Here is an 18,638-nt window from a genome sequence, read left to right as displayed (position 1 = left end):
CATATGAAGGTCAAGTCCGTGCTCTGGCTTTGTAATTAGCTGGGGAAAGTGGTTGGTAGAAGAACAGCTGCTTTGAAATCCATGACCGAGCTCCCAGGCAGGGTACAATGCTCCCCTGCGGGTTTCTGTGAGTTTCGATTCCTGGTGTCTGACTTGTGTCCATTCATCCATTGTTGTGAAGACTGTCCATTTGGCCAATATCCACAGCAGAGGGGCATTGCTGGCACTTGATGGCATATGCCACATTAAAGGATGTACAGGTGGATGAACCCCTGCTGATGTGGCTTATGTGGTTAGCTCCTGTGATGGTGCCACTTGTATAGATATTAATACGTTACACACAAACCCTTCACTCTGAAAGTCACACTCAGAAACGATGGTAAGGACAGGACAGGATTTATTCTCTCTTTGACTGGCCATTCAGTGATTCAGGCAGAGACAAGAACCATGCTACCTGGCAGCATTACACGGGACTTCGACTGAGAGCCAGAGCCGAAGGACAAAAGTTTAGTCCCTTTCTGAGGAAACAGCTGGAGCAGCCTGGCCCGAATCTGTTGGGTCCTCACCCCATAGATGATGGGGTTCAGCATGGGGGGCACCAGGAGGTACAAATTGCCAATGAGAACATGGAAATGAAGAGGCAAATTATGGCCAAACCGAGTTGTGAGGGAGGAGAAGAGACCTGGGATGTAAAAGGTTAAGATGGCGCAGAGGTGGGCACTACAAGTCCCAAAAGTCTTGAGCCGGGCATCCTTTGTGGGGAGGCGGAAGATGGCCCTGAGGATCTGGGTGTAGGACATAGTGATAAGAAGCACATCAAGACCAATCCTAGAGATTAGCGCAAAGAGGCCATAGTAGCTACTGATGCTGATGTCGGCGCAGGCCAGTTTCACCACAGGCATGTGCTCACAGTGTGTGTGGGGGATGATGTTGGTTCTGCAATATGGCCACTGTCTGGCCAGGAGGGGACAGGGCAGTGCAAGCATGGAACCACGCAGGACCACGACCAGGGCAATCTTGGCTACAACAGGGTTTGTCAGGATGGTGGAATGTCTCAGGGGATGGCAGATGGCCACGTAGCGATCAAACGCCATGGCTACATAAAGACCGGACTCAATTGTGGAGAAGCAGTGAATGAAGAACATCTGGGTGAGGCAGGCGCTGAAATCGATCTCCCTGGAGTTGAACCAGAAGATGCTCAGCAATTTGGGTATGTTAGATGTACACAGGACCAGGTCGGTGACGGCCAGCATGCAGAGGAAATAGTACATGGGCTCATGGAGGCTCGGCTCTCTCTTCACAACGAACAGGATGGTGAAGTTCCCCAAGAGGGCTATAGCGTAGATGGCACAGAAGGGGATGGAGATCAAGACATGGGCCTCCTGCAGTCCAGGAATGCCCAGCAGGAAGAAGGTGGAGGGATTGGAGAACCCGGTTGTGCTGGAGTTTGACATGGGATAGTGGAGAACGTGTCCAACTCTGAGGCAGAACAGTGTCTTGTGCATGTACCGTACGTTTCTGAGACTTTCCGTACGTGCCCAGGGTTTATAATGATGGTCGCAGTATAATTGCCTAGAGGGAAAGAAAATGATTATATGAGACACGACATGCCCTACATGAGACTGTTGTCATGGGCAAAGCAGATTCACACTCTGAAAAAAACATCTTTTTCAGTTAAATATATTGTGAACAATGAATCCTCCGAATACCAGTGGAGTGCCTGGGTCAGTAATTTCCACATATCATTTTATGAGAGAGCTTAATAGGCACCAGCAGGAACTACACCCCAGGGAAAGGCCTGGCCCTTGCTGAGAGCAACACCAGGGGGTCACTTGCTCTTTGCAGCCATTGCCCGAGCTCAGACCATGGTTGGACATGTATGGAATGAGATGGAGAATAACCTGCTTTCGCCATGCAGCTCGGTTTGATCACCCGGTCGCTATACAGGATATAGCTGATATAAAGTTATATCAGATAATGTTGTAGTATCGTCTCGCACTGAGGATACCTCTCCAGGGAAGGGAACTCCAGTCAGTAGGAAAAGGCAGGTGTTAGTAATGGGAGATTTGATCATTAGAGACATAGATAGCTGGGTTTGGGATGACCGGGAGAACCGTACGGTGAGTTTCCTGCCTGGTGCAAAGGTTGTGGATCTCTTGAGGTATCTAGATTGACTTATGTGTTGTGCTGGGGAGGAGGTGGTGGTCGTGGTACATGTAGGTACCAATGACATAGGAAAGGGTAGGAGAGATGTCCTGGAGGCCAAATTTAGGTTGCTAGGAAGGAGACTGAAATCCAGGACCTCTCTGGGTCAGACAGAGACAGCCCCTAAGGAGGGTCTACTAATTGAGATTATTTCTGTTCTAGTCAGGAGGAGAGGATGGAAGGTGATAATATATGGGGGAGTTCAGATGATAAACAATCAAATGAAAAAGAATCTAACACATCAGGAAATGGCAGACAGATAAATAGCCACAAACATTTCAAGCGCTGATATACAAACGCTGGATAATTTTCCCCCTTTGCTCTCACACAGGTTATGGACCATAAAACAGGGAGCAGCCACAAAGGAAATGTTGCATTCGCTAAGGTCTAACTGAGTCAAGAGACTCCTGAAGCTCCCCTTTAAACATCCAAAGCACATTCCACCACCAGTCTGTAGCGGCTCAGCCTGTTATTGAACTCCTCCTTGCTGGGATCCAGGCTGCCTGGATCCCAAGGAGCAAAGGGTAGGTTGGGTTACCCAGGATCAACTCACCTATCCACATTCCCAAGAGTCATGGCATCCTCACGGGCAACCTGGGCACAAAAAGGCATGCGAGGACTGTCTCCTATTCCCCTAAGCTGAAGCATGTTATCCACAAAAATCTATGGGTGGAAATTTCCATGGCCAAGGGAGTGGAGCCATTGGCGGGGAAGAGCAATCCATGGCACTTGGAGAAAAGGAAATGAGATGCGAGGGACTGAAACGGGACCTGACCGGGATCTCGCCCCCTCACCTGTGTCTTTTTGATTCTGCATTACAACATCCTGGCGTAAACCAGGCCTTAGTGACACAGAGATGATGGGGCCCAATATGTGGAGTCAGCGGGTAAAAATGGAACGACCTGTGTTGTGCGGGAGGTTGGACTTACTGGGCACAAGCTCCATGAATCTGTCAAAAAAGTACTCAGTCATTTCTGTTAACTGTGTCTCATCACACGCAGCACCAAGAAAGGGAATTTTCTTACACAATCCACATGTAGCCTGGCAGAGAGGGGACCCCTAGAAGGGCTGTCACACCAGCAGGTTCCTCCCAGGGATGGCCTGCACCCAATGGTGGACACCGCCTGTGAGCCTGTGACACCATGTCCCACCTCCATGCTTTCCAGCAGAGAAATGTCAGGTAACACCTCCTGCCATCGCCCCCAATCCGCCAATTCACAGCCAGAGCCCTGAGATTCAGGAGCAGGAGGGGAATGTTTTTGGGCGCTAACACACGGGTAACTTCTTAGATCTTTGCTCGGTTCCAATCCAGGGGAGCTGGGCCTCACTGAAGCCTGAGCAAAGTCCAGGCCAGGATCTGCGAGCTGGGCATTGTCCTGTACTTCTACCGGCACCTTTCATCCTGACAGAGCCCCTGGGCCACTGCAGTGCGGCCACTTCGGGATTGGAGGCATCAGCCAAGTTAGGCAGGGGTGCACTGAAATGAAGGACATGTTGACTCATGAACTGAAGGAAACTCATCTCCCTGGGATGTTCAATGGCTCTGCAGAGAGGAAAGAACCCCGACTGTCTGTTCACTCACACCCATGTTGCACTGGGCCTGTGGAGCAGGGGAGCCAGCATGAGTTTGTACCTGTGAGTGCTGAGCGGGACGTGTCTTCCCTGGGAACCCCCTCAGGCAGCCGCGTCCCCACCTCTCTCAGCCCAGCGTCTGCAGCAGCGTCCCGCGCCGAGAGCCAGCACAGGGCTGGGCACTGGTTATAACCCAGCTCTGGGCCGTCCCGGGGGTTTGCTCTGCCTTGGGGGAGAGGCAGCATCAGAGTGTAAACAGGCTGGAGAGGAGCCTGTCCGCACTTCTCTGCTCTTTCTCCAGCTTGAGGAGTAAACAGCCATTAAAGGCCTTTCCCATGGGAGATGAGGCCTTTGGGCTCTGGGCTGAGCCAGGGACGAATTGGCTGCTTTGCGTGTTTGTGTCTATTATCACTGTCCAGCACCTTCCATTGAAGGTTTTTCATAAAGCCCAATACACTTAGGTCTGTGTGTATCTGTATTACTCTTCCTCATTCCCCTCGCAGAGGGTGGGCGAGTGTCTGTGCCTCTCTGCCCTATTTCCCTCAGAGGAGCCAGGCGTTCATCTGCCTTTCCCGGCCTCATTTTCCTCACAGTGACCAAGCATGTCTCTGCGTCTCTTGGGCATATTCCCTACACAGATGCTGAGTATGCTCCCGATAGGGGCAGGGCCTCAAGCAGAAGGTGTAGGGGAAAGACCTAGTATACGAAAATCACTATCAATACAAACCCATTCTACAGGTAGGTAATATGAGGCCCAAGAGACAAGATTGCTCAAGTTCATGGTAGAGGGCTCACCATTTCTTGAGCACCTTTTCTGGCCAACGGTGTGTGTTCACAAGCTCCTACTCCTGTTTCTATGTTGCACTGGGCATCCCCCCGATCCTGCACCCCCATAGCAGGAAGAAAAGACTTTGCCAACCAGTAGAAGAGAGACGTGATGTGGCTACAGGAGCCAGGGCCAGGATGCCTCAGACCCCTTGGAATGTGGTGCCTAGGCCCCTAAACTCCCCACCCTCTGCTTAGTCTGTTCCGTTCATGGTTTCCCCCAGCTGAAACTGATCCTTCCCCCAAACATTCATTTCCTTTGTTTAGTCCCTGCCCTCAACAGGTAGGAACCGGTTGGGTCACTGTCTACGTGACCTCAGACTCCTCAGCCGACTCCCCCGGCTGGGCAGTGCTCACGGACACAGGCCAGTAGGGGTCACCCACAGCCCAAACACAACAACCAGTGAATGCCCAACCTGCCCGAACAGGGCGTACGTCTAGACTACAGACTTTTGATGACAGAGGCTTTGTCAACAAATACTGTCGACAAAGCCTCTGTTGACAAAGAGCATCTAGACGACAGCCAGTTCTGTCGACAAAACAAGCTGCTTTTTCGACAGAGAGTCTAGATGCTCGCTTTTGAAAAAAACCCGTGTGGATGCAATAGCGCCCTTTGTCGACAGAACTCTGCTGACAAATGGCATTATTTCTCGTAGAATGATGTTTACTGCCATCGACAAAGCTGCCGCACTCTGTCAACTTACGCTCGACAGAATGCAGCGGTATTGTAGACACAGGTATAGTTTTGTTGACAAAGTCCACTTTTCTCAACAAAACCCTGGAGTCTAGACAGACCCAGAGTGTACTGCCTGCCCAGCTAGGAAGGAATTGGGTTTGTTTAGTTTTGAAAAGAGAAGATTGAGGGGGGACATGATAGCAGATTTCAGGTATCTAAAAGGGTGTCCTAAGGAGAAGGGAGGAAACTTGTTCATCTTGGCCACTGAGGATAGAACAAGAAGCAATGGGCAGTGCACCAAGGGCAGAATTTCAGGAGAGTGGGGAGGCGGGGGGCAGCCATGTGAACAGGGAAATGATTTGCTTTTCTTCCCATTCCCATGACTATCCAGGAGTGAGGGGCAAGTACTTGCATGCCGTGCATGCCTATCATTCCTGGTGGGGGAAGGGAGAAGGCAGAGGAATAATTCATGGAATCCAAGTACTTTCCCTTTGCTTGTTTACTGCAAGGCACACAGTTCTATGGAGGTGGCTTTCCTCATCCAGAAGTTGTGGACCCACTGCTGGTCATCCCCTTGGTGCACTGGGCAATCAATGCACACTGGGTTGGTTTTGCCCAGGACAGGACGGTAGAACTCTGGGTTCTTAGGCTGGAGAGACAAGAGCACTTTCTCTGTGTCCTATCTACAGTGGGCCTATGACTGGATGGCCAAAGCATTCAGGAAAACAGATGGGGGTGGGGCCCTGCCTGCAGATGTTGGTCTGAAGCAAGCGTGTCATGTCGCAATGCAAGAGAGAACCCGGAGGAGTGACACAGAATGAGAAACAGTTAATTTGAACTAAGGCGTTAGTTCGAATTAACGTTTAACTGCTGCGTGTAGCCGTGGGCAGTTCGTTCGGATTAAGGGGGATTTAAAAATGGCGGTGCCCGGGAATATGCAAATGAAGCCTGGGATATTTAAATCCCGGGCTTCATTTGCAACTCCCGTTGCCCTCATTTGCCTACCTCGCTTGAACTAACAAGCTAGTGTAGACATACCCTTACACACAAAACCTTCACTCTGTAAGTCACACTCAAAACCGTGGTAAAGACATGGAAGGATTTATTCTCTCTGACTGGTCTATCAGTGATTCAGGGAGGACCAAGAATCATGTTGCCTGGGAACTTTACACGGGATTTGGACTGAGAACCAGAGCCAAAGGAGACAACTTCAGTCCCTTTATGAGGAAACAGCCGGAGCAGCCTGGCCCGGATCTGTTGGGTCCTCACCCCATAGATGATGGGGTTCAGCACAGGGGGCAACAGGAGGTACAAATTGCCAGTGAGAACATGGAAATGAACAGGCAAATTATAGCCAAACCGAGTTGTCAGGGAGGTGAAGACGGCTGGGATGTAAAAGATTAAGATGGCGCAGAGGTGGGAGCTACAAGTCCCAAAAGTCTTGAGCCGGGCATCCTTTGTGGGGAGGCAGAAGATGGCCCTGAGGATCTGGGTGTAGGACACAGTGATAAGAAGCACATCAAGACTTATCCTAGAGATTAGTGTAAAGAGGCCATAGTAGCTACTGATGCTGATGTCGGCGCAGGCCAACTTCACCACACGCATATGCTCACAGTGTGTGTGGGGAATGACGTTGGTCCTGCAATATGGCCACTGACTGGCCAGGATGGGGTAGGGCAGTGCGAGCACGGCACCGCGCAGCACCACGGCCAGGGCAATCTTGGCTACAACGCGGTTCGTCAGGATGGTGGAATGTCGCAGGGGATGGCAGATGGCCACGTAGCGATCCAACGCCATGGCCACATAAATCCCAGACTCTATCGCTGCGAAGGAGTGAACAAAATACATCTGGGTGAGGCAGGCACTGAAACTGATCTCCCTGGAAATGAACCAGAAGATGCTCAGCATTGTGGGCAGGGTGGACGTGGACAGGACGAGGTCGGTGATGGCCAGCATGCAGAGGAAATAGTACATGGGCTCGTGGAGGCTCGACTCCTTCTTCACGATGTATAGGATGGTGAAATTCCCCAAGATGGTTATGACGTACATGGCACAGAAGGGGATGGAGATCCAGACATGGGCCCACTCCAGCCCAGGAATGCCCAGCAGGATGAAGGTGGAGGGGTTGGAGAACTCGGTTGTGCTGGAGTTTGACATGGGATAGTGGAGAACGTGTCCAACTCTGGGGCAGAAGGGTGTCTCTTGGAAGTACCATACGTTCCTCTCACTTTCCGTGTGTGCCCAGGGTTTCTACTGATGGTCGCAGTATAATTGCCTAGAGGGAGAGAAAATGATAATATGAGACACGACATGCCCTGCTTGAGGCTGGTGTCATGGGCAAAGCAGATTTCTCGCTCTTCACACACTGAAAAACCATTTCTTTTTCAGTTAAATGAATTATGAACAATGAATCCTCCTCATGCCGGCCGTGTGCCTGGGTCAGAAATTTCTATACATCATTTTGTGAGAGAGCTTAATAGGCACCAGCAGGAACTACACCCCAGGGAAAGGCCTGGCCGTCGCTGAGAGCAACACCAGGGGGTCACTTGCTCTTTAGCCGTCCCCCTAGCTCAGACCGTGAATGAATGGAAAACGAACCGGCCATGCAGTTGGGTTTGGTCACCCAGTCGCAATACAGGAGAAAGCTGATTATATCAGGTAATGTTGTGGGATCCTGTCGCACTGAGGATACCTCTCTGGGGTAGACTTTCAGGTCTGTCAGACTGTGGTTAGGCTGAAATGCTCACCAACAGGCTTCTGTATGTTCTCATCTATATGTTTTGTTAGTCTGTAAAGTGCAACCAGATCTTTTATTGTTTTTTTCTGCACTGGTATGTCTACGCAGCACAGTTATTTTGAAATAACTTCACTAGCAAGCAGACAAGCAGGGAAAGCTGAGAACCGGCTGTCCAGGGAGGGTCCCTTTAAGCACAGGCCTCAGATGGCCTCAGGCAGTAGCCACACAAAGTAGCTCCTGACCTGATGCCTTGACGGACCTGGTTCTGGCAGCCTGAAAAGTGATTCAGCGTCCACTCAGTGTGGACGTGTTATTTTGAAATAGCAAAACGCTATTTCGAAATGCTTTTTGTGTGTAGATGCGTTATTTTGAAAAAACTTATTTCAAAATAAGATATTTCGAAATAAAGCTACAGTGTAGACATACCCCAACAGACTAACTCGGCTACCCCCTGAAGCTCCCTGGAGGAGGCTACTCCAGTCATTTGGAAAAGGCAGGTGTTAGTAATGGGAGATTTGATCATTAGAAACATAGACAGCAGTTTGTGATGACCGGGAGAACCATATGATGGCTAACCTGCCTGGTGCGAAGGCTGTGGGTCTCTTGAGACTTCTAGATAGTCATCTGTGTTGTGCTGCGGAGGAGCCGGTGGCCGTGGTAAATGTAGCTACCAATGACAGTGGGAAGGGTAGGAGAGAGGTTGTGAAGGCCAAATTTAGGCTGCTAGGAAAGAGATTGAAATCCAGGATCTCTATGGTAGCGTTCTCTAAAACGCTTCCAGTTCCACACACGGCTCTGCCAGGTGGACAGGCAGAACTACAGCGTCTCACTAAGTGCATGAGACGATGGTGTAGGGAGAAGGGGTTTAGATTTGTTAGGAACTGGGGATACTTTTGGGAGAGGGGAGCCTGCACGGGAAGGATGGGCTCCACCTAAACCAAAATGGAACCAGATGGCTGGCACTTAACATGAAAAAGGTTGTAAGAAATGTTTTTAAACTAAGGGCTGGGGGAAAGCCGACGGGTGTGGAGCGGCACGTGGGTCGGACAGAGACATCTCTTAGGGGAGGGTCTATTAACAGAGATTTTCTATGTTCTAGTCAGGAGAGGATGGAAGGTGATAAAATATGGGGGAGATTAGATGAGAAACAATCAAATGAAAAAGAATCTAACACATCAGGAAATGGCAGACAGATAAATAGCCACAAACATTTCAAGTGCTGATACAGAAATGCTAGAAGTCTAAATTGTAAGATGGGTGAACTAGAGTGCCTAGTTTTAAAGGAGGATATTGATAGAATAGGCATCACAGAAACTTGGTGGAATGAGGACAATCACTGGGACACAGTCATACCAGGGTACAAAAAATATTGGAAGGACAGAGCAGGTCGTGCAGGGGGAATGGCGCTATACGTGAAAGAAAATGTAGAATCAAATGAAGTGGAAAATCTTAAATGAGCCAAAATGTTCCATAGAATCTCTATGGATACTAATTCCATGTTGCAATAATAAGAATTTAACAGACGGGATCTATTATCAACCACCTAATCAGGGCAGTGATAGTGACTATGAAATGCTGAGGGAGATTAGAGAGGCTATCAAACTAAACAACTCAATAATAGTGGGGGATTTCAACTGGACCAGTATTGACTGGGTACATGTTACCTCAGGGTGGGATGCAGACATAAAATTTCTTGATACCTTAAATGGCTGCTTCTTGGAGCAGCTGGTTCTGGAGCCTACAAGGGGAGAGATTGTTCTTGATTTAGTCCTAAATGAAGCGCGGCATCTGGTTCAAGAGGTAAATATAACTGGACCACTTGGAAATAGTGTCCAATATGTAATAAAATTTCACATCCCTGTGGTGGAAAAAACTCAGCAGCCCAACAGGGTGGCTTTTCATTTCAGAAAGGGGAACGACTCAAAAATGAGGAGGTTACTTACACAGAAATTAAAAGGTGCAAACGTAAAATCCCTGCAAGCTGCATGGAAAGTTTTCAAAGACACCATAACAGAGGCCCAGCTTAAATGTATACCCCAAATTAAAAAACCGAGCAGGAGAACCAAAAAAAGTGCCACTGTGGTTTAACTACCAGGTAAAAGAAGCAGTGAGAGATAGAAACACGTCTTTTAAAAAGTGGAAGTCAAATCCCAGTGAGGGAAATAGAAAGGACCATAAATGTTGTCAAATTAAGTGTAAAAATACAGTAAGAAATGCTAAAAATGCGTTTGAAGAAAGCCAGAAACTCAGAAATGAAGAGCAAAATGGTTTTTAAAGACCTCAGAAGCAGGAATCCGGCTAAACACCCAGGGGCCCTTGGACAATGGAGACGCTAAGGGAGCACTCAAAGATGATAAAGTCATAGTGGAGAAGCTAAATGAATTCTTTGCTTCGGTCTTCGTGACTGAAGATTTGGGGAGATTCCCAAACCTGAGCCATTCTCTGTAGGTGACAAATCCGAGGAACTGTCCCAGATTGAGGTGTCATTAGAGGAGGTTTTGGAACAAATTGATAAATGTAACGGTAAGAAGTCACCGGACCAGATGGCATTCACCCAAGAGCAGTGTCCCCTCTAAGATTTTCCAAGCATGAGCAGAATGAGTTTGGGCTTGTGTACCAGGACTGAGGTCATGTTCACTGGTGTGGGTGTGTGCCACCGTCGCCCCCGAGTTGTTAACATGCGCACATTCCCAGCCGCTGGAGTGGAACCCTCCCTCGCCTCCGCCATGCGCTATGTCCCGTTCCCAGCTGCCGGAGCAGACCCTGCCCTATGGCCATGTGGCAACTCCTGATCCTGGCCCTGGCCACCAGTAAAGGCTAAATCCCCTCACCCTATAGCAGACCTGGCTACCAGAGCAGGCCTCCCCTCCACCACACAGCTGTGACAGGTCTCGGATCCCAGCCCCAGCGGCTCCCTCACCCTGCCGTCTCAGCTGGCCCCACCCGCCGATTCTGCTGCTTGCCGTGCAAGTTCTGTTTTGCCACTCTCCAGAGGAGGTGGGTGGGGGGAAACTCTTTTGCGCTCAGCAGTGCAGGTGTGCATCTTGGCAGAAATTATGCCCAAGAGTTCTGAAAGAACTCAAATGGGACATTGCAGAACTACTCACTGTGCTTTGTCCCTATCCTATGAATCGGTTTCTGTACCTAATGACTGGACAAGAGCTAATGTGATGCCAATATTTAAACAGGGCTCTAGGGGTGACCCAGAAATTACAGACGGGTGAGTCTAACGTCAGTACTGGGCAAATTAGTTGAAACAATAGTAAAGAATAAAAATGTCAGATGATACTAAACTGCTCAAGATAGTTAAGACTGAGAAGAGCTTCAAAATGACCTCACCAGACTAAGGGTATGTCTACACTACCCTCCTATTTCGAAGTAGGAGGGTAATGTAGGCATACCGCACTTGCAAATGAAGCCCGGGATTTGAATTTCCCGGGCTTCATTTGCATAAGCCGGGCGCCGCCATTTTAAAATCCCGGCGAGTTCGAACCCCGTGCCACACGGCTACAAGCGGCATGGAGTAGCTAGTTCAGATTAGGCTTCCTCACCTGAACTAGCTGTACTCCTCATTCCACGAGGAGTACAGCTAGTTCGGATTAGAAGATTAATCGGAACTAGCTACTCCATGCCGCGTGTAGCCGTGTGGCACGGGGTTCGAACTAGCCGGGATTTTAAAATGGCGGCGCCCGGCTTATGCAAATGAAGCCCGGGAAATTCAAATCCCGGGCTTCATTTGCAAGTGCGGTATGCCTACATTACCCTCCTACTTCGAAATAGGAGGGTAGTGTAGACATACCCTTAGTGATTGGGCAACAAAATGTCAAATGAAAATTCATGTTGATAAATGTAAAGTAATGAACATTGGAGAAAATAATCCCAACTCTACATACAATATAATGGGGACTAATTTAGCTACAACTGCTCAAAAGAGAGACCTTGGAGTCATGAGGGGGGGCATGAGAGCAGTTTTCAGGTATCTAAAAGGGTGTCATAAGGAGGAGGGAGAAAACTTGTTCATCTTGGCCTCTGAGGATAGAACAAGAAGCAATGGGCTTAAACTGCAGCAAGGGAGATTCAGGTTGGACATTAGGAAAAAGTTCCTAACTGTCAGGATAAATTGCCCAGGGAGGTTGTGGATCCCCATCTGTGGAGATATTGAAGAGTAGGTTAGATAAATGTCTATCAGGGATGGTCTAGACAGTATTTGGTCCTGCCACAGGGACAGGAGACTGGACTCGATGACTCTTGAGGTCCCTTCCAGTCCTAGTGTTCTATGATTCTATGATTGTGGCTAGTTCTCTGAAAACTTCAACTCAGACTAGGGCTACACTACAATCTTCTATCGGAAAAAGCTATGCAAGTTGGGCTCCACTATTTGCGTAGCTTTTTCCAATTGCTTTTCCGGACGAGGCTTTTTTGCCATTTGGCCCTGTCTAGATGGGGCCAAATGGCAGCAAAGCCTCCTCTTTTGGCGGAGCCCTTATGCCTTGTGAAACGAAAAAATGTGGAAGAGCAAACGAGTTCCCAAAAAACTAAACAGAATATTAGGAATCATTTTAAAAGGGATAGAGAATAAAACAGAGAAGATCTTACTGACTCTTTATAAACCCATGGAAAGCCCACATCTTGAACACTGTGTACAGATGTGGTCGCCTCATCTCAAAAAAGATACATTGGCATTGGAAAAGGTGCAGAAAAGGGCAAAAAAATGAGGGGTCCCATAAGAAGAGAGATTACAAAGACTGGGATTTTTCAGCTTAGAAAAGAGGAGACTAAGGGGGGATATGACAGAGGTCTATGAAATCATGAGTGGTGTGGAAAAAGTGAATAAGGAAAAGTTATTTACTTATTCCCATAACACAAGGACTAGGGATCATCAAATTAAATTAATAGGCAGCAGGTTTAAAAAAGGAAAAGAAATTTTTTCTTCACACAGCACAGTCAACCTGTGGAACTCCTTGCTAGAGGATGTGGAGCAGATGAGGAGTTTAACAGGTTTCAAGAAATAATGGGATAAATTCAGTGGCTTTGAAGAGCAGAAAGGACCCTGACTGACCTTATCCCCTCACAGCCACATTGAACTGGATGTGTGGGGCAGGGGACCCCCTCAGCCAGAGCTGGTACCTGTGAGTGCTGAGAGGGATGTGTCTTCCCTGGGAATTCCCCTCAGGCAGCCACGTCCCATACCTCTCTCAGCCCAGCGTCGGCAGCAGCTTCCCACGCCGAGAGCCGGCACAGGGCTGGGCACCGTTCTAATATAATACAGCTCTGTGGGATCCCGGGGGGGTTGGCTCTGCCTTGGGGGACAGGCAGCATTTGAATGTAAACAGGCTGGAGAGGAGCCTGGTTGCACTTCTCAGCTCGTTCTCCAGCTTTAGTAGCAAACAGCAATTAAAGGCCCGTCCCAAAGGCGAGGAGAACTCCTGGGCTCTGGGCTGAGTCAGGGAGGAGTTGGCTGCTCTGGGGTTTTGTGTCTATTTAAAAGATGATGTCTGATTAGAAAGAAACTGAGGGATTTCCGTGGGGTGGGTCAGGCTGCTCCCAGCAGGGGTCGATGGCGGAACAAGGATCGTAGTGTGAAGGGGAGTAGCGCTCCAGTGGGAGGGGGAATTGGCAGCAGGGAGAATTCAGCTCCCTATGAGAGCACAAGTAGCACAAGCAGCACACGGATAGAATTGTGAACCTCCCCCCAGGCCCAGAAGAGTAACTCTACTAAAGGAGCATCCCCCAGAGTATTGGGCAAATCTGGTAACACTCCATAGAATCATAGAATCATAGAACACTAGGACTGGAAGGGACCTCGAGAGTCATCGAGTCCAGTCTCCTGTCCCCGTGGCAGGACCAAATACTGTCTAGACCATCTCTGATAGATATTTATCTAATCTACTCTTCAATATCTCCACAGATGGGGATTCCACAACCTCCCTGGGCAATTTATCCTGACAGTTAGGAACTTTTTCCTAATGTCCAACCTAAACCTCCCTTGCTGCAGTTTAAGCCCATTGCTTCTTGTTGTATCCTCAGAGGCCAAGATGAACAGGTTTTCTCCCTTCTTCTTTTAACACCCTTTTAGATACCTGAAAACGGCTATCACGTCCCCCCTCAGTCTTCTCTTTTCTACACTAAACAAACCCAATTCTTTCATCCTTCATTCATAGCTCATGTCCTCCAGACCTTTCATCGTTCTTGTGATTAATGATTCCATAAACCTCACCATGTATTTTTCCCCCTCAGTGTCCCCTTCAATAGCCTCTCCAGTTAAGTTCATTTTTCAGTTCTTTGTGTTCCAGGGTCTGGTGTGGTAAGGCTGTAGGGGCCTTTGTGTGGTGGCTAGCCCTCTGTGGAGCTCTTCCCCAGTCCCAGTGCTCTGCCTATGTCAATAAAACCAAGCAAACCCATCCAGGATTTCCCAGGTAACCCACTCCTAGCTCGGGGAACTCCTCTGTCACCCTTTCTCAGAGGGTTGTGGCCTCCAGTATTTTGCAGGATGGGGTTGGAAGTGAGCTCAGTAGCCACCGAGCTGAAAGGGTCTTCCTAGAGTAGGCCATCGATCGCAGTCCAACAACTGCCAAATGGATAACATAGCTTCAGGGAGGCCAAAGAGCATCTTCGTGAAACAATATAACTCGGTAGGCGTAGCAGATGCTGCTTTCTTTCTCGGATCTCTCATTGAAGAGGATTTGTGTACTCAGGACCTGTTTGTGAAGTTAGGAGTTGTGACATACATCACTCTGCCAAGATGGTCCAGGAGCTCATGGATCTGGGGCATTAGGTAAATGTCAAAATTAACGCTTTGGACAGCTACGGTATGTCTGGACTACACCCCTCTGTTGCCAGAGGGATGTAAATTAGACATACCAAATTGCTAATGAAGCGGGGATTTAAATAGCCCGTGCTTCATTAGAATATGAAGGGTCACCACTTTTTGCCACCGCAGCAATTTACCGGCAAAAAGCAGCCGTCTAGACGGGGATCGGTCGACAAGGAAAGCCATTTCCAAGTGATCCTTGTAAATCTCGTTGCACGAGGCTTAAGAGATCAGTCAGAAAAGGCTTCCTGGTCGACTGATCCGTGTTTAGATTCCTGCTTTTTGCCGGCAAATTGCCGTGGTGGCAAAAAGCGGCAGCCATTTTTATTCTAATGAAGCACGGAAAATTGTGGTGAAGGCCTTCCACAGGCTTGTTTTGGTGGCTTAGCTGTCCACAGTGTGACACAGTTGTGGGTTCTGAATTACAGTCATATCAGGAACCTGGGGGCCTGGTGCGGTTTGAGAGGATATGGCATGTGCAGCAGTCCCTCGTGGCTGGAGAACCTCATATGTGAGCAGCCTATTATTCTGGAAGGTCCTGGCCTGTGGATGAGGAACTTTGCCTCCTGCAGTGGAAGAAGCAGGACCACCTTGTCCCTGAGCTCAACCCATAGAATCATAGCATGGGAACTCTAGAACTGGAAGGGACCACAGGAGAGCATCAAGTCCAGGATCAAACACCATCTAGACCATCCCTGACAGGTGTCTGTCCAACCTGCTCTTAAATATCCCCAGGGATGGAGATTCTACAACCTCCCTGGACAACTTATCCCAGTGTTGAACCACCCGGACAGGCAGGATGTTTTTCCTAATGTCCTTGGGAGGTCGACAGGGTATGTTCCCAAACCTCTCTCATTATGTCCAGAAGGTCATGAGGCTGCCAGCTATATAGGGGGAGAGCTTAGTGGCTATTTCACTGATAGTGGGCAACAGCAGAAGGATCCACTGGTCCCACTGGCATAATTCTTGAAGTACAATAATTGGTTAAGAAACAGCTAAGCTGGACTCCAAGTTGACTCTGTAAACTGAGACCCACAGGGAAGTTCTTTGGGAACCAACTCCAGGGCACAGTCCCAAGATCTGTGGGTTGGGTCCCATCTCTCTTCTCTCTCGTGTCTCAATTTACCCTCTTTTGCCCCTTAACTTCCAAAGTCTCATTGCTAATGTCTACCTTGTAGTGCTCCCCATGCTAAACCCCATCATCTACAGGGTGAGGCCTAAACAGATCCAGGCCAGGCTGCTCTGGCTTCTTCCTCTTCCCTGAATCCCTGACCAACCAGGCAAAAGGGAATAAACCCTTTCTTGACTACTGTGCTTTCTGACCATCACATACAGGGGATTCTTACTGTGTACAGCTCATTAACTCGTACCTTTCCCCGTCTCTAATTGTTGTTTGTGATTATTAAATCTCATGACGCAATGTTTGCTACTCATGGTACACATTATAATAAAAAATTCAATACTGGCAATATAGCCTCTGAAAATGTGCATCGTATGATATTTATAAAAGCGTATTGGCTGTTCTAGGAGTAGGGTTAGGGCTAACACTTGTACACAGGTTCAAATCTTGTCACAACAGGGAAACCATAATAAACCTGCTCTGCTGTGTGGAAGGGTAAACTGAGGCACACAATTATGTGGTTGTGAATAGCTGTACTGCGTCATCACCAGCTGGAAAAGCACAATGGATAACAACGTTGTCTAGACACAAAGACAGGTTTACTAAGGACCCAGAGCAGGGGCACTTGCTGAGTTGTGAGATTACTTGGCTGATCCATACAGCATTCCAAGGTACACAGAATGTTGCAACAACACAAGGGGATAACCCTACAATGTTTGGCAGCACTTGAATGCTGGTTTGGAATACAAAAGAGAAATCTGATCTGAGATGAGGGCTGGTGCTTTGTCCTCTCCACATTGAGGGGGGGTTGGGATGGGTAATACAGTCTTCTGACCATGGCATGACAATATCGCTTTGGGGTCCTAGGCTCAGGTATTGCACATAACTGACTGCAGATGCTGTATTGCCGGTTGATGACTGGTTAGGCTTCCTATGCCCCAGGAGCCAGCAAACAGAGCTGTTAACAGGAGAGTTTGAGTGGGAGTTTGCAAGGAGAGTTTGGATTGTGGGACTCGTTTGGGGTTTGTTTTTGCCATGGGGGGGTGTTTTGGTTTGTTTTTCTGTTTTCTGGACTAATAGGATTCAGGGCAGAAGGCTGATAAACACAGAGGCAGCAGCGGGCATGGCCAAGTAGTAGAGAACACAAGGAGGATGAATGGAAAATTAAATGTGTTCAAGGCACCAGGGCTTGTTAAAATGCATCCTGGAATACGCTAGGAGCTGACGGAAGAGATAGCTGAGCCATTAGTGAATAGGGAGACATTCCAAAAGACTGGCTAAGGAAGGGACAGGGCTGGCCCGAGCCATTCACACGCCCCGGACTCTGGGAACCTGCCACATGCACGGCCCCGCCCCCACCTGGTCCAGCAGCCCCGCGTGGCGCCCCCTACAATGGGGCTTCCTGGGCGGTAGCCCGGTCAGCCCGTAGCTTGGGCCAGCTCTGGGAAGGGGAAATACAAACAGCCTAGTGAATTACAAACCAGGCATCTCCCTTTCTCTACCAGAAAAGATAATTCAAACAAATATTTTAATGAATCAATTTGCAAACATTTACAACACAGAAAGGTCATAAGGAACAGTCAAGATGAAATCATGTTAAAACAACCTGATGGCTTTCTTGGACAGACTAACAAGCCCTGTGGGTAGTCTTGGTAGATCATAGGTAGACGTGGTCAATCTTGACTTGAGTAAGTACATTAGGATTAGACTGACGTTTTGCTTAATTTCTTATGGTAGCCTACTTTTTGCTATCTGTTAGCACTCACCTACAACTACTTAAAACTCGTTCTCAAGCTAATAAATCTCTCTTATATTTTACATAACACACTGTGTGCTGGTTGAAGTTTAAATGGTAAAAATAGTAGCTCATTAAGAAGAGTTGGGCATGTCGCTTTTCCTGGAAAGGGGGCAATTCTATGAGGTAAAATGTCTTAAAGGGGGAGCAGTGTTAGTTTATAAATTTAAAAACAAGTAGTCCTCTGGGACCTTGGAGTTGAGCTGCAGTGGTGGGAAAAGGAATCCAGAATTTAGAGAAAAAAGAGAAGAGAGAGAGTGAGAGAGAGGGAGAGAGAGAGAGAGAGAGAGAGAGAGAGAGAGAGAAAGTACATGTCAATAGCAGGGCGGGTGCTAATGAAGTTAACTGAAAGTGTCTCCTCCTTAGCTTTAGATGTGAGAAGGAGGTGTTAAGTGTATTGAAGGCTGCTTTATAAAGGGACATCCAGTTAATGTCTTTGTTCTAGCCTGGAGAAACAGTGTCAAGTTTGCATATGAAGGTCACGTCCTCACTCTGGCTCTATAATTGGCTGGGGAAAGTTGTTGGTAGAAGAAGGGCTGCTTTGAAATCCATGACCGAGCTCCCAGGCAGGGTACAATGTTCCCCTGCGTGTTTCTGTGAGTTGCGATTTCTGGTACCTGACTTGTGTCCGTTTATCCATTGTTGTGAAGACTGTCCATTTGACCAATATGCATGACAGAGGGTCATTGCTGGCAATTGATAGCGTATTGCAGATTAGAGGATGTACAGGTGTATGAACCCCTGCTGATGTGGCTTATGTTGTTAGCTCCTGTGATGGTGCCACTTGTATAGATATTAATACGTTACACACAGACCCTTCACTCTGAAAGTCACACTCAGAAACGATGGTAAGGACAGGACAGGATTTCTTCATTTTTTGACTGGCCATTCAGTGAT

The 18,638-nt window shown here is 48.3% G+C and overlaps 2 protein-coding genes across 2 annotated transcripts; both read right to left on the bottom strand.

The window, feature by feature from the left end:
* Positions 1–428: 428 nt before the first annotated feature.
* On the bottom strand, positions 429–1,454 carry LOC142819253 (olfactory receptor 52E4-like). Its single transcript, XM_075904807.1, has one exon. It carries the CDS (start codon positions 1,452–1,454, stop codon positions 429–431), a length of 1,026 nt encoding a protein of 341 aa, XP_075760922.1.
* Positions 1,455–6,409: 4,955 nt separating this feature from the next.
* On the bottom strand, positions 6,410–7,435 carry LOC102444337 (olfactory receptor 52E8-like). Its single transcript, XM_006112549.4, has one exon. It carries the CDS (start codon positions 7,433–7,435, stop codon positions 6,410–6,412), a length of 1,026 nt encoding a protein of 341 aa, XP_006112611.4.
* Positions 7,436–18,638: the final 11,203 nt, after the last annotated feature.

This window comes from Pelodiscus sinensis, chromosome 1, assembly GCF_049634645.1.
Source record: "Pelodiscus sinensis isolate JC-2024 chromosome 1, ASM4963464v1, whole genome shotgun sequence".
NCBI classification, from domain to species: Eukaryota; Metazoa; Chordata; order Testudines; family Trionychidae; genus Pelodiscus; species Pelodiscus sinensis.
The sequence above is the reverse complement of the archived record's forward strand: the minus strand, read 5'-3'. Positions and strand labels throughout refer to the sequence as shown.

What these genes read in the sequence shown, in the direction of transcription:
- LOC142819253 (XM_075904807.1), bottom strand. Translation starts at nt 1,454, where the DNA reads ATGTCAAACTCCAGCACAACCGGGTTCTCCAATCCCTCCACCTTCTTC.
- LOC102444337 (XM_006112549.4), bottom strand. Translation starts at nt 7,435, where the DNA reads ATGTCAAACTCCAGCACAACCGAGTTCTCCAACCCCTCCACCTTCATC.